Source organism: Apus apus, chromosome 5, assembly GCF_020740795.1.
Source record: "Apus apus isolate bApuApu2 chromosome 5, bApuApu2.pri.cur, whole genome shotgun sequence".
NCBI lineage: Eukaryota > Metazoa > Chordata > Aves > Apodiformes > Apodidae > Apus > Apus apus.
The window spans coordinates 9326462-9340741 of NC_067286.1; the positions used below are offsets into that span (position 1 = coordinate 9326462).

Genomic DNA, 14280 nt, shown 5'->3' on the forward strand with positions numbered 1-14280 from the left:
CAAGCAAATTAATGGTGTGTCCACCTGCAAAGAGCTCTTGAAAACTCTTTACTAATCTATCTGTTTCAGAAACAATTTAATATTCAGGGATCCTGTCCTCCAGCTGGCAGCCTCTGCGTCTTTTGTAGTGCAGTGTGTGCCACTGAGGGCTTGTGTGTCCATGCTCTGAAGGGACAGACGTGGCTGGCAGCAGTGGGCATGTTCATCTATGCACACTGCTCTGATCTTCCCAGCTGTGCTGGGAGGAAAGCAGACGTAGCCCGTTCGGATGCTGGGAAGGTGAAGCTCAAGCCGTTGTGCCCAGTACTGGGAAGGTGAAGCTGAAGCAGTCATGTCTGGCGTGTTTAGTGCTTTATTCAGAGGTGACTAAAGAGGAAGTGTGTTGCCAGCTGAGTCAGTGTTACTTCCTGTAGCACCTGTTTTTCTCAACTTCTGTAAAGAGATTATTAACTAGGGTTTGCCCTACTTCATTGTGAACTCTGAATCACTGCTTAGAGGCTAATGTGGCTTTAGATGGTTTTCTGGATTAAGAATCACATTTTAATTGCCTTCTCTGTTAAAGGGTAATTCATGTCTGCTCTGCCAAAATGCGTGATAAGCCTGTGTATCCTTAGGGTGGGTCAGTTTAATTTTCTAGTATGTTTCCCCTATTTGAAGTTAACTGGAGTGCTTTTAGCTATTGAGAAATACTGAGTGATACATTTTGGTACTATGAAGTGTGGCACCTGCAAAATTATTATTTCTCACAGCATGGTTAGAAATGTTATCAGGGCTAGGATCAAAGCACTGCTTTAACAAAGGCCTGATCACATGGAGCTTGATTAGGATTTGCTGAGATTTTGTCACAGGACTGCTATGTATGTGTTTGAGCACTTCACATGCATTTGCCCATACACCTTTCCCCCCTCCCTTTGTGGGTTAGTTGGTTATACCATGATGAGCAGATGAGGTAGAGATTTGATTTCTTTTGAAGTTTGACCCATTTTGTGGGAAGTTTAGCTGTAGCAGTAATGAATATAATGTATAAACAGGAGTCAGACTTTGGTTTCAAGTTAGATTTTAATTATAGATTGCAATCCACATTTCTGATAATTTGTGGGCGTATTTTATACCTATTAAAATGATTATGTTTTATATGCATATGTATGGAAGAAAAGGTACGAAGTTTTTCCTAAATTGGTGATGTTCTTGAAAGGGGAGTTTGCAGATCTCACTCTTGCAAACTTTTGGACATTTCACTTTCATAATACAGAACTTACCTTTCTCTGATAGAGAAGTAAAACAAGTGCAGAGACACAGTAGCTCTGCTGAAATGCTAAACACCTTAATGTGTTCAGTATTGCATTGGAAGTCCTGAGGAAAATTGTTTCCTTGTAACGGAAGTGGTTGGATCGTCTTTATTCTTAGACTCTAAATGTGAGCATTTGCAGCCATAAGCAAGGCTTGCAGTTCTTCTGCCTTATTCAATAGACCTTTGGCTGACTTCACATCCTAAAGATGCCTGTCTTATTGCAGCATATCTTAAGCTTGGCAGGAAACAGTGTTGCAGTAGATTCTCTCTGCACCAAACTTCTGCTTTATGGGATACAAGATCCTTCCCTCATCCAAAAGCAATGGGAGAAGCTTGTGTTCCTTAGCTGAGAGGTGTATTTCTTCTTTGCATTGTGCTAGTACTCATTTTATGCCAGTGTAAACTGTATAAGATCAATCATAGCCTTTATGTTCTGATTTAAGCTTCTCTTCTTATTGGTCACTGAAACCTGAAGCTGAAACATGTCATGCTAGATGTTCACTGTTCTAAATAGTCTTGAGTATTTTTTTTTTCCCCATTACTTCTAAGCAACTTTAAAAAGAGGACATTCTGCTCCACTTGCTTGTACAGATCATGCTTTGAAAAATGGTTGTGCTTTTCTTAGCTATTATTCTTACCTCTTTGTGCTCTTGAATCCTACAGCATTCCTAGCTGTAATATTTAAGGTCTTTTAGTAGAATTTGTGGGATTTGCAGGCTGTGAGAAGTGGGGCATTGAGGCTCCTGTGGGAAATTATGCCCCTCCTTTGCCTGTCAGACTTCGTAGCTGTGCAGACGTCCATCTCACTTATCTGGTACCTGAGACTTTTGGAATGTTCTTTGGGAAAAATCATAAATAAGGAGTGTTGTCATGCTCACCCATGAAAGGCAAATAGCAAGTGAACTAATTTAGGAATTCCAGTAGGATGCAAGGCCACAGATAAGTCTGTGCTGTCCTGATACAAAAATGTCTGTTTTGAAGAGTTACAAATAAAAGTCATGAGTATTTTTGGTAAAATTCAATAATAGCTGTTGCAAGTTGATACTCAGTTTTCAGACTGTTTCTGAGAGCAGTGAATCTTGAAGCTGCCTGTGTTTTTTGCTAGGTTTAGTGGTTAACTGCAATATATAATCAATATCTTAATTTAAGGAATGTAATATAATTTAATCACAATCTAAAAAAAGTCTTAAACAGTTACATTTAAGAATTGCTAGTTTAGAGCTGATGTCCTACTTGCTACTGACAGGACTGTAGGTCTTACTGTAAGGATGAAAAGAGTGCGCAGTTGTGTTTGACTTACCTGTTCTGGAGGGGATTTCTGTGAATACAGGTTCACAGAGAGGCTCAACTGATTAGGCAGTGTCTCTGTACATCACACAGCAATAAACAAGTGATTCTTGCTGTCTACTTCATGTTCCAAATAATTGTTTATGTTTGTAAATATAAACATAAGTACAACAAAGAAAGTAGAGGGGGTAATCTTCAAAAATGTATGTGGAGTGAATGGCTTTACAAGCCAACATGTATAATGTTTCTGAAGTTTTGAAATGCTGAACGTTTTTCTTAATTGTGTTTTCAGCACCTCATCCCGTATTGCTAAAGGAATAGACTACACAAAAATGAGCCTCCATGGTGCAAGTGGTGGACATGAGAGATCAAGGGACAGACGCAGATCAAGTGACAGATCTCGTGACTCATCCCATGAAAGAGCAGAATCTCAGCTGACTCCATGCATCAGGAATGTTACTTCACCAACAAGACAGTATCATTATGGTGTGTTCAGATCTATAGCATTTCAGGATTAAAATTCTTATACTTAACTACTATTTCATTAAAAGAATACAACAGAAAGCATTATTTGTTGATGCCACAAATATACAGGTTTCTTACATGTGTCATGGGCTGGGAGTACCCTTTTTTTGGTATGTCATAACTTTTTCTTCTACAGTATGTATTCCTACATGATGCTCTTACTTCAGATCACAAGAACAATGTAATTTTTATTAGAAGATAATTGCTTGAACACTTCCCCTTTACATGGTGGGGTTTAGATATTTAGAAAGAGAGGAAACAGTTCTTTTTTTTGGTGACAAAACCTCCTTTGTTCCTTTTGAACTACAGCACTGAACAGCAGCTGTGATCCATAGCTTCTGTAGTATGCTGAGTTGCTTTCTCAGTACTAGAATGGTAAATTTTTCTTGTAAAAAGGACGTGAGGTGCCTTTGATTTTTAAGTGGTAGAAACTTCAGGATGTCATATAGGTATTTTTGGAAGTTACTTTAACTGTAATAGATTTAATTGAAATAATATTGTACTTAACCAAGTTGTCATGGTTTGTGCCTGGAAAGACAAACTGTATAGAACTCATGTAAATCTATAATTCCTTTTCCTGTTTTTTCTCCTTTCACCTTGTCCGCACTTAAGATCGAGAAAAGGATCACAGTTCGTCTCGACCAAGCAGCCCTCGTCCTCAGAAGTCTTCTCCTAACGGTTCTGTTGTTAGCATGGGAAACAGCAGCAGAAACAGTAGCCAGTCAAGTTCAGATGGGAGCTGCAAGGCTGGTGGGGAAATGGTATTTGTTTATGAAAATGGAAAAGAGGGAGCTCGGAATGTAAGAACTTCTGAACGAGTAACACTCATAGTGGATAATACGAGATTTGTTGTAGATCCTTCTATCTTCACTGCACAACCTAATACAATGTTGGGCAGGTTTGTATCTTTTTTTTCTTTGCCTCGGTCTGTAACTGTGAAGATAGCCAGAAATGCTTTGTAGATATTCAAACTGTTTAAATAGCTGCTGAATTCATATTGCTGCAGCCGATCTGCTGATGCTTAATATCGGTTTGCAAAGGTCTTTAAGTAAAAATCAGATGCAATTTCTCTGTATTGGCAGAGATGCAAATAGATGTTTATTTACCTAGGGATGAAAGAGGAGGAAAACCTTGAAGGAATTAATTTTGCTTAATGAGCAGATTTTATCTTCTGAAGTGCTTTTTGGCCAGGGGAATGTCAAATAAATAGTCAGTATAACAGATCAGAGCCTCTCAGCAGAGACCTGACATTCAAAATGGTCAATAGTTGTATGAAAGTCCACAACGTGTGTGAAATTTTCTGTAGAAAGTATAATAAGCAACATATTTAACATGTTTACTTGGTGGGAAAAGATTCTGTGCTTCACTTGTGTGAACACTGGCTGGTTTTGCATTGTCCAGAAGTATAGAGCACAGCTTACAAACTTGTGGCAAGAAGGAAATGAAGGTCTGTGTCTCATAAGACCCATAAAAATATAATTGTATTTAAAATACATACCTATAAAGATGTTTGCCAAGGTACAGGTAATAAATATGATTAAACAATTTCTGCTTTGTTTAAGTCACCACTGTGTGGGACAAATTGTACCTTGGTTCCCTACTTTGTGAAAAGTGGGGGAAGAGTTACAGAGAACGCAAAAAATCCTTCTCTATGAAAACTGTTAAGGGAAACAAATAGAAGTAATAGAATTAAATCATTGATATAAGGGATTTTATATGTATAATACATGTATGCATGTAAATATTGAGACTAAAGAACTGGGAGTGTATCAGTGTGAAGTTATGCTTTGAAATAGTTTCCTTTTCCATGCTCAGCCTCAGACTAAGTGGGGCTGGCTAATGCACTCGATTTTTTTTGTGTGTGTGTTGCTGAGTTATTCTCCCTTTGGGATTGGTTCAAGGAATGAGCTTATTTTATCTTCTGCTAATTCTAAAGTAGGTTAATAAAGATACGGAAATACTGCTCTAAAAAGTGAATTATTTATAAACCTACTTTCCCCCAATGTCAGCTCACAGGACACTAAACAGGAACAGCTTAGCTAGTGTGTTTTGGGAAGTTAAAGTAACTATAATAAGAATGTATTATTTGCCTTAAGCCTACATCCTGTTAGGCTGCCTTTTTCCAAATATTATTTCTTGCCTTGAAGAGTGGTCAGAAAACATGTGTGAAATCATGAAGTGAAAAAAGGTACTTTGTTCTCCATTATAAATGCACGCAGCAAGCCAGCTCTGTGTCTTTGTATTGTGTGTAAGAAAGCAAAGCTTTGCCATCTGGGTGTGTTTGTAAATAAAATAAAGAGTAGATGGCAATATTTTTTTGTATCATAGGATGTAATTCTGTAGTAGAGATGTGTTTTAAATTAAAAATCGGATACTGTTTAGGAAATGTAGTTTTCTCAGTGTAACTTTCCTTGCACCCTAAAGGGAGAAATATGCATTACATCCTACCCTTAAGTATGGGTATCTTCTATCAGAATGTTCCTTTGACTTTTGAATTAACTAACAGTTTTAAATGAAATTGAGGTGAGTTGCATGTACTTGAACACTGAATTCTGTTTCTTAAACTACTACAAATGTCTTTAATGAAAATTCCTCAACAAAACGTCTTCTGCTATGTTATATCACAAGTGCCTAAGAAGACTTGTTTTAGGTTCCCCTCCCCTTTGGCATGGGCAGGAAACGGCCTGGTCTAACTTTTGTTTTGATCAAAGGATATTGGCAGGTTAAGATTGAAGAATAAACCCAGACTTCTCTGAGTTATATTACCCTGCTTTCTATTTTCTAGCAGTCTTGCTAACCATAAACTGAACAGTGTACGTACAAATGAGACAATATGCCATTTGAATACAGTTTTTCGCATTTTAATTTTCAGATTAAAAAAAAATCATAGTAAGGAATTCTAACCAAATTACTTCCATTCTTGAGCAGGATGTTTGGATCAGGCAGAGAACATAACTTTACACGTCCTAATGAAAAAGGAGAGTATGAAGTTGCTGAAGGAATTGGTTCCACTGTTTTTCGTGCTATTCTGGTGAGTTTTCAGGGGCAAATACTGTTAGAACAGGCACTATGAGTATTAAGAGGCATAACTTCCTGATTTAGGCTTAGTTGCATACGTGGACTTTGTAAGTGGAATTAGTACTGTTCTTCTGTATTGTCCTCTAGAGGGGAAAAAATGCTTTATGTGAAAGCAGTGCTGGGTTGTCTAGACGTGCATGTGACAGCCAGGGAAAGAAAGAGCACTCCTGAAATGAAAATGAATGAAAAATCTACTGCCTGACACAAATTAGTTCACCACCTTCTGTGCACCGAGTCCTCCTAATTTAGATATATTCAGCCCATCTTGTGCTGAAATTAGATGAAACGAAGTGCTCAAAGATAACTTACTGCAGGTAACAGGAGAAAAGCAAACTTCAGTCTGAGAAGAAAATGGCCACTTATGTGTTTCATATCTACACAAAGCAGTACAGCTGCCATACTGCTTTGTCAGCAGATTCAGAGTAGGAAAAGCTGAGTGAAGTACAGGCAAATGACAGTATACACACACTAAAATGATCAGGGTTAATAGTTGTCACTTCAGTAACAATTTTAACCAGAGCTTACTGCTCTGAAAGCAGTTCAGAAAATTGATAATTTGAGGACAGTAAAATTTACAAAGTTTAACATACATTGCTCTTTAACAGTTGAGGGGGCTTGCTTGTGAAGAAAGTATCATAAATGAAAAGATGAAATGTTTCCATCAGTGAATGTAGAAGTGCCTTGTGATTTTTGTTTGCTGCCTTCCTGTAGGATTACTACAAGACGGGAGTGATACGCTGTCCTGATGGGATTTCTATTCCTGAATTGAGAGAAGCGTGTGACTATCTCTGTATCTCTTTTGAATATAGTACTATTAAATGCAGAGATCTCAGTAAGTACAGAATTCATGAAAATAATTTGGATTATACAGACTAACTTAAATAAATGGGGGGATTAATTCCAAATTGTATCCTTTATTGATGTAAGGAGCATGGCTGACACCACACGATCAAAATCCATCCTTTTTTCTCTCTTATGTAATGAAGTCCCAAAGACAATGGATGTGTGCCTTTTGAAAAATAATGTTTTTAATATTCAGATATTTTTCTGCTGTGGTCAGTTCTGTGGAATACTTAAACTCTATTGATGTGTTTGCAGTACAGATAATGTAACACTAAGTAGTATATTTTTATTTTGCAGAGGACAGGGAGTTATTAGCAAAGCTGTGTTGCTAGCAAAATTATCATGGCTTTGCTGGTGGTGAAGGTTGTATCGTGGTTCCCAGTGTGTAGTGTCTCTTCAGCTCCTTCCTCTCCTGAGCACAGCAAAAGTTTTGGCTAATGTTTAGATGACCTGCATTGTATCTGGCTCCTGTGTTTGGTGATCTCATGGTGTCTGTGCAGTGCAGAGCCTGGCACAGTGCCCAGCTGTGGCATTCCAGCTGTGAGATCCAAAGGGGCCCCTGTGCCTTCATGGGCAGTGCTGCAGCCTCATGGTGTGTCACCTGCTGAGTCACACTCTGGGTGCACTTTGTCCTTAGCAGAAGGATTTAGCAGCTCATGCTGTGAGGGTTCTGAGAGGCTTTGTTTTTAAGCTGCTGCTTATGAAAAGTGGGTTGCATGCTCTACGCTTTGAGCACCTGGCTTAAATAATGTTTCTTTTGGGAAGCCCAAGAGGAGTCTTACACACAATTATCAAATGTTTAGCAATAGTAAAACATGAAGGAGGTCTCCTCATAGTCATTCTGTCTGTCAAATATTGTGTTAATATCTGCAGGACAGTCCTGTTAGTTTGAACTTCTGGTGTGGTTCCAGTCGTATACAGACTAATAGACTAAGTGTCTTTACAGCTGTTTGCAATAAATACTACAAAATAGACAGAACTGCTGTGTTTCTTATCCATACCTTCATTTTTTTTTATCAAGCTTTCAAATGTACCTATGCTTAAAATTTTGTTCCAGGTGCTCTCATGCATGAACTGTCAAATGATGGTGCTCGCAAACAGTTTGAGTTTTATCTAGAAGAAATGATTCTCCCATTAATGGTGGCCAGTGCCCAAAGTGGTGAGAGGGAGTGCCACGTTGTTGTGCTGACAGATGATGACGTTGTTGACTGGGATGAGGAGTATCCTCCACAAATGGGAGAGGAGTATTCACAAAGTAAGTTTATTTTCAGTATTTCCACCAATATGTTTATTTAACTTCTTTGTACATAAGTGCTGTAAGCCACGTCTTTACAACATCCCTAATGCCTCACAAAAAACCTCTTAGTTTTGGAAGTTCTGCTTCATATTTTGCTTCACAGAAGCATATGTTGTTACATGTTACATTCAAATCTAATTATAACAAGCTAATTTTTTTAAGGTCTTGTCAGACAATGAGGGGGAAGGGAATAATTTTTTGAGAAAGAGCTCAATGAGGAAAATGGATAGGAGGCATGTTTACTGTGGGAGAACAATTAGAGGTTTTTTGGGGGAAGAAAAAGTCTGTTAGTATTTTGGAAGTAGAACAGCTTGGTGTATAGATGTGAATGGAGTTCCCTTCCTTGCATCAGTGCTGTCCTTGTAACTGGAAGTGTTCCTTGAAACACAGGGTTCTTGGGGGGCATGTAGGAGCTTGAGATACTCTTTGTACTCCAGAAGTATGAAATCTTCTAAGAAGTTTCTTAAAATTACTAGTTTTGTTTGATTTTTGTTGTTTCATTTTTAAATAAAAAAACAAAACATCAACATTAAAAAAAAGAACAAACCCTTATATTTTTGGAGGATGCAAACCTGCAGCTCTTTATAAAGAAGGGAGGCTTGATATGAATACAGATCAAATTTGGCTGTTCTAGTGTAGTAACACACTTGGCTCAGATTTCTAGGAGCTTTATGTATCAAAGTTGTAAATTAAAAATACCCCCTACCATAAGTAATTAGTTAAGCACACACTTGCCTTTTACATTTATCATTTTCATTACTATTAGGTTCAGATGTCTGCACCTGTATGGGATTGATTGTCCCATTCCCTTCTTTTAAAGTGCTATAATCTAAATTTCAAAGGTGTCCCTCTTGCTCTGCTTCACAAGTCTGGGTTTTCTGAAATTGATTTGCACATCTCTCTTATGGAGTGGTGAGCAGAATGGAAAAAATCTTTGGGTCTGCAGGAATTCTATCAAAAAGGGAAAAATATGTGTATGTGGTTTTTTTTTTTGTAGAGGTGGGGTTGAAAATATAATATGGTTTGGTCTGTGAATTGTCCTGTTGCATTCAAAATCCAACAAAAAAACACCCAACCTTAAATGTATAAAACAGACTAAATGGTAGGGAAAAAGACACACGCAAGCAACCCATTTCACAGTGCCCAAAGTAATATTTCTCAATGGTTCTTGAGTCTCTCCCCCTGTTCTGAAACAGAAATGCTAGAGTAAAGCAAAGCAGTGAAAAAGAAATCTTTAAGACTAGAAGTTTAGTCTTTGAATACAATTTTTCCTCATTAAAATGTATTTTTAGTTATTTACAGCACGAAGTTGTATAGATTCTTCAAATACATTGAAAATCGAGATGTGGCCAAATCAGTTCTGAAGGAAAGGGGGCTCAAGAAGATCCGACTGGGGATTGAAGGTAAGAGAAGCATTGCTTTTGCACATTAACTCTTTGGGGAAGAAGGTCTGCTGCACTACTCTGCTTGATGATTGTCTCTGCAGTTGAAAAAATAAGGGCTGGTACTGTCTTTCATAGTGAGGTTAGATGAAAAAAATGGCCTGAGGGAGAGTGGTACCAAACAAGTGGTCCAGCCAGAAAGCCCGATTACAGGCTCTTGACTGGTCTGCAAGTTGTATGTAGCTGCTAGAGAGTTTGCAGAGTAACTGAGGTGGTTTCTATTGACTTAGGACTGGCATCTCGTGCCGTTCACCCTTTAGTTTGCATGCAAAATCTTCTCTGTGCTTTATTTGAAGTCCTGATGCATTTTCACAGCTTTGTATATTCCATTCTTGGTCTGGTGCCCTTTTCAGGGCTTGAAATGAAAAATTTTCTGTTAAGTGGCAGGTAAATATTTTCTTTCAGGACATACAAAGCTATCCAATGGATCACTGAAGTGCAAAGAAATATTAATCTGAAATAAACACTGTGTGAGCTAGGAGGCTGCTCTGTAAAATCTCAGCTCTGGCTTTGAAAAAGACCACATTAAGTAGTCTTAGATTTTTATCGACAGTGTAACAACTGGGTTTCTTTGCACTTCATTTTCTTTCTCGTTCTTGACCCAAATATATGAAAATCCAGTCTTCATAATTTTCAGGTTTTTGGTAATTTACTCACAAAGTTGTCATAGTTGCTTCTGGTTAATGAATGACAAACAAATGCTTTTTAACTGCTTGTGATCTCCTAAAATAAGTAAATTCAGCTGAACAGGGTGTGAGCCTTCAGACTGACATGCTGTTTGACTAAACAGGAGCTGGTTTTGCATGTAGTGCTGGCTAATGTCAGATTATTGCTGCTGGTATTTCTTGTTTTAGACAGGAACAGCTGTTTGACTAACCTTGAATGCTAATGCCCCATAATACATTACTTTCTAGTAACAAACGTGATTGCTTGGGCAGGGCGGAGATGACTTGAACACAACAGAATTGATAATTGGTCTAAAATGATGGATTTTCATCATCTGGGGGAGCTGGAGAGGAATGTGCAAGGATTCCCTAGGGAACTTAAACCAGCAGTACTGTTCTCTACTTTTCCTGCTTTCCAGATCATAGTGTTGTAGGAACAGCCAGCTGCTTTTGGCTCAAGGAAGGGGCAACTAGCTTTGCCTTCCAAGTTTGGAAGAGCTGTCTGGTGCAATGTGTCCATCACCAATAGCACTGTAGCCTTTTCCCTTACAATCTGGTTGATGGTTCAAGTGCTGTTCCTTGCACAGATAACATTAAGAACAACATCTTTTTCAGTTCAGGATGTTGATGGTGACAAGGGCTGATCTCACTGTGGTTCCACAGCTGCCTTTTTGTAAAAGAAAACCCCGAACTGAAGAGTGCAGGAGATACTACCTTGTGCTGCTCTCTGTTTCTCAGGTTACCCTACATACAAAGAGAAGGTGAAAAAGCGACTGGGCGGAAGGCCGGAGGTGATTTACAACTATGTCCAAAGACCATTTATTCGAATGTCATGGGAGAAGGAGGAAGGAAAAAGTCGGCATGTTGACTTTCAGTGTGTGAAAAGCAAATCTATTACAAATTTAGCAGCAGCAGCAGCAGATATTCCCCAGGACCAGCTTGTGGTAATGCATCCTACCCCCCAAGTAGACGAGCTGGATATTCTGCCTATTCATCCTCCACCTAATAACAGTGAGATGGATATGGAGGGACAGAACCCACCACTCTGATCGAGACTCTTTACTAAAAACAAAAGCATGCTCCTATAAACTGACTCTGTACTCAACTCATACTACACTGCAAGTCCAGTTTTTCCATTGTGTAACAGTGTTTAGGATGTTGCAGTTTGGACCTCTGAAAAGACCACAGGGAGTACCGGGTTGTTTTTGAAAGAGTACAGGTCAAACATCCTGGGGTTACAGTTACATCCATCTATGTGTTTACCAGTAGGTTTGTGACATTGGTGATTTGTATGCTGGACTGTCCTTGCTCTTTAAGCCCATCAAAAACAATGGGATGCTGGTGGCTAGTGTACCTCAGTGTTGTTACACAGGGGTTAGAATGCAGATTTGGAATTGATAGCAGCACTTTATAAATGGTTGATAAATGGAACTTGAAGCCATTTTTTATAAATGTATTGCACAATACTAACAAAGTGCTTCTATCAAAAGTATTAACTGTAAATAGTTTTGCTCTGAATAGATTGACCCTTTTAAAGTTATTGTATATGTTTGAGCACAAAACTACTTACTACTGGGTTTTTGGATTGAGGACATGATTCAATTACCCATGTAACATCTTGTTAAAATCAAAGTTCTTTAGTGAATTTTTTCACTTGTTTGCAGCGTGAGCCATGTTTAAAATTGTGAACAATGGATAGGGGCTTTATCTTAAATTTTGCCTTACCTTAAGCTGTTCACAAATATTTATTTAATACATTTTTCATAAGTGTCAAGAAACAGGAAAATGCAAATGGTTCATTCTTCATTAATGATTGTAAACAAGTTTTTCATGCAAATAAAGTTTCCATTATTTTAATGGGTTTGAATTATCTGTGCATGAGACTAGACAGATGAATTTTGAAAGTAGTTGCCTTTCCTTAGGGAAGGATGTTAGTAAGTGAAAAACAAGTATATCTTAAAGAGAAATCTGGTAATGTCAGACTATCTTAACCTACCTTCCTGTTGTTGGTTTCCTAGTATTAAATTGAATCTAGGAGTGCACAGTAATAGCTTCTCTAGAAATTTACCATACTGACAAAATCTTAGGTGTATGTAAGGCATTGTTTTTCCTCCAAGGCTGAAGAAATGATAAATAGGCAACTACTTCGAGCATGCACATTCAGCAGGGTTTTATCAAATTTATTTATCAAAGTAAATGCTCCATCTTAGAACAAGGGAAACATTTATTTTAAAAATATTTAACTGTCTAATACATTACACTTTAACAATATTTATAGTAAAGGATTCTTACAAGAAAGAATAAACAGCTTTATGGTACAATTAGTATAAGAAATATCCACATGGGGACTGTTTTGCAGTGTAAAAACACACCATACATCTGAAATGGTCGTTTGCATATAAAAGCTACCACTGATGCCAGTGAGTTGCACAGTGATTTAAAAAAAAAAATTTCAAACAACAGAATCCAAAATATACAAGTATTGCAAGCTATACACAGCTAACCAAATCAACACAGAACACTGTAGCAGGTTATTCCACTTTGTCTGAAGTTACACATGGTAGGATGAGTTGCATTCTGATACAGCTTTTATGAAATTCATACATAAAAGCTTCAGTCCAACAAATTTCACAGACTGTAGAACTCCACCAGTAAATGCACTTTGATATTTGGATGTTGAAGTCAGGTGCATCATTTACAAGGGCCATGGTAAATCACTGAAGTCTACAGGGCCACCAAGACCTGCATCTGCTTCAAGAAGGCTCATTATTACTGCCATTGCTGCTTCATCGTTGCTGGGGCTGCTTGATCCTTGATCGTTGTCAATCATGTCAATGCCTATATGAGAGTTCTCCCCTGTAAGCATAAAACCAGGAAGTTGTGAGAAGTTGAGTTCTCTTTTGTTCACTTTACTTGCTGTGGGCATTTGCCATAGGATTTGGTAGAATATCTGAAGAGGCTGAATTATTTTCGGACTATTAGCCTGTTTGATAACCAGTTTGCCAGTTTCAGGGATACCACTGATACCTGAGTGTTAGAGGATAAAGGTTGGGTCACTCCTCAGAAATTACCAGTATGCCTAACCTAAGAAGGATGACCTAGTGTGCTATATTTCAAAAACAAGTCTTGATCAAGATCTAGGAGTCCAGCCAAGCCCGTTTCTTCCTAGCTTCAGTTGTTTAAAAGCATTCCCAAAAAGCAGGTGAGGAGTTCAGCTATTTCACACTGATTCAGCATGAGAAGGGAGGCTTCCAAGTAGTATCTGAAAAAACCTTACAATATAAAGTAAGATAGCAAAATAGACCACCAGGCTACTCTGTAGGCAAACAGAGAAGTAGGTTGTGGGTTTCATGCCTCAGCAAGAGCCTACAGATGGTGAAAGCAAGTTATTGCTAAAAAACAGGCATCTTGTTAGAGTTGATCATGTGTGTTTAGCTAGTATTGAGGCATGTTAGTGTGTGACTTGACTTACCAAGAATAGAGGAGTTGTCAGAATATGGGTAACCAGAGTTATCTTGGATTTGCCCAGTTAGTAATCCAGCTGAAGAAATGTCTGGAGTGCCACCATTCAAGATCTTGGGGAAAAAAAAAAAATAAAAGCCATATAGCAGCACAAAATTTTGCATTAAGTCTTAAATTGTTGTGTATTGGGATTTTTTTATATAGGGAAGATAGGCTTCCTGAGAAAACCAAACAGCTGTAAACTTTTGCTGTATTATGCCCATCAAGCAGACATCAGATGGACAGTGTATCACCACCAAAAGAGAGACCAAGTGAGTACTATCTGCTCAACTTCTGAAAAGCTACAAGAAAAAGCCCTCAGGGAATTTCTGAGGGTAATCTTTGTAAATG

General features: G+C 38.2%; 2 protein-coding genes across 11 annotated transcripts in view; one reads left to right on the forward strand and one right to left on the reverse strand.

Annotated features, from left to right (window-relative positions):
- BTBD10 (BTB domain containing 10) overlaps positions 1-12285 on the forward strand; it is a 29316-nt gene extending 17031 nt beyond the window's left edge. For 4 of the 5 annotated variants that reach the window (XM_051622205.1, XM_051622202.1, XM_051622201.1 and 1 more), the window contains 7 exons: positions 2871-3064; positions 3716-4001; positions 6032-6134; positions 6893-7013; positions 8082-8279; positions 9614-9724; positions 11167-12285. In XM_051622205.1, the coding sequence (XP_051478165.1) occupies positions 2911-3064; positions 3716-4001; positions 6032-6134; positions 6893-7013; positions 8082-8279; positions 9614-9724; positions 11167-11477 (1284 nt within the window). In that variant the 5' untranslated portion in view covers positions 2871-2910 and the 3' untranslated portion in view covers positions 11478-12285. Of the gene's footprint in view, positions 1-596; positions 616-2870; positions 3065-3715; positions 4002-6031; positions 6135-6892; positions 7014-8081; positions 8280-9613; positions 9725-11166 lie in introns of those variants that run through there. The other variant, XM_051622206.1, reaches the window with a different exon arrangement.
- A 292-nt stretch (positions 12286-12577) lies between these two features.
- The window catches only part of BMAL1 (basic helix-loop-helix ARNT like 1), a 54173-nt gene continuing 52470 nt past the window's right edge, over positions 12578-14280 (reverse strand). For all 6 annotated transcript variants that reach the window (XM_051622197.1, XM_051622195.1, XM_051622198.1 and 3 more), the window contains 2 exons: positions 13901-14003; positions 12578-13284 (listed from right to left, as the gene is read on the reverse strand). In XM_051622197.1, the coding sequence (XP_051478157.1) occupies positions 13124-13284; positions 13901-14003 (264 nt within the window). In that variant the 3' untranslated portion in view covers positions 12578-13123. The remainder of the gene's footprint in view (positions 13285-13900; positions 14004-14280) is intronic.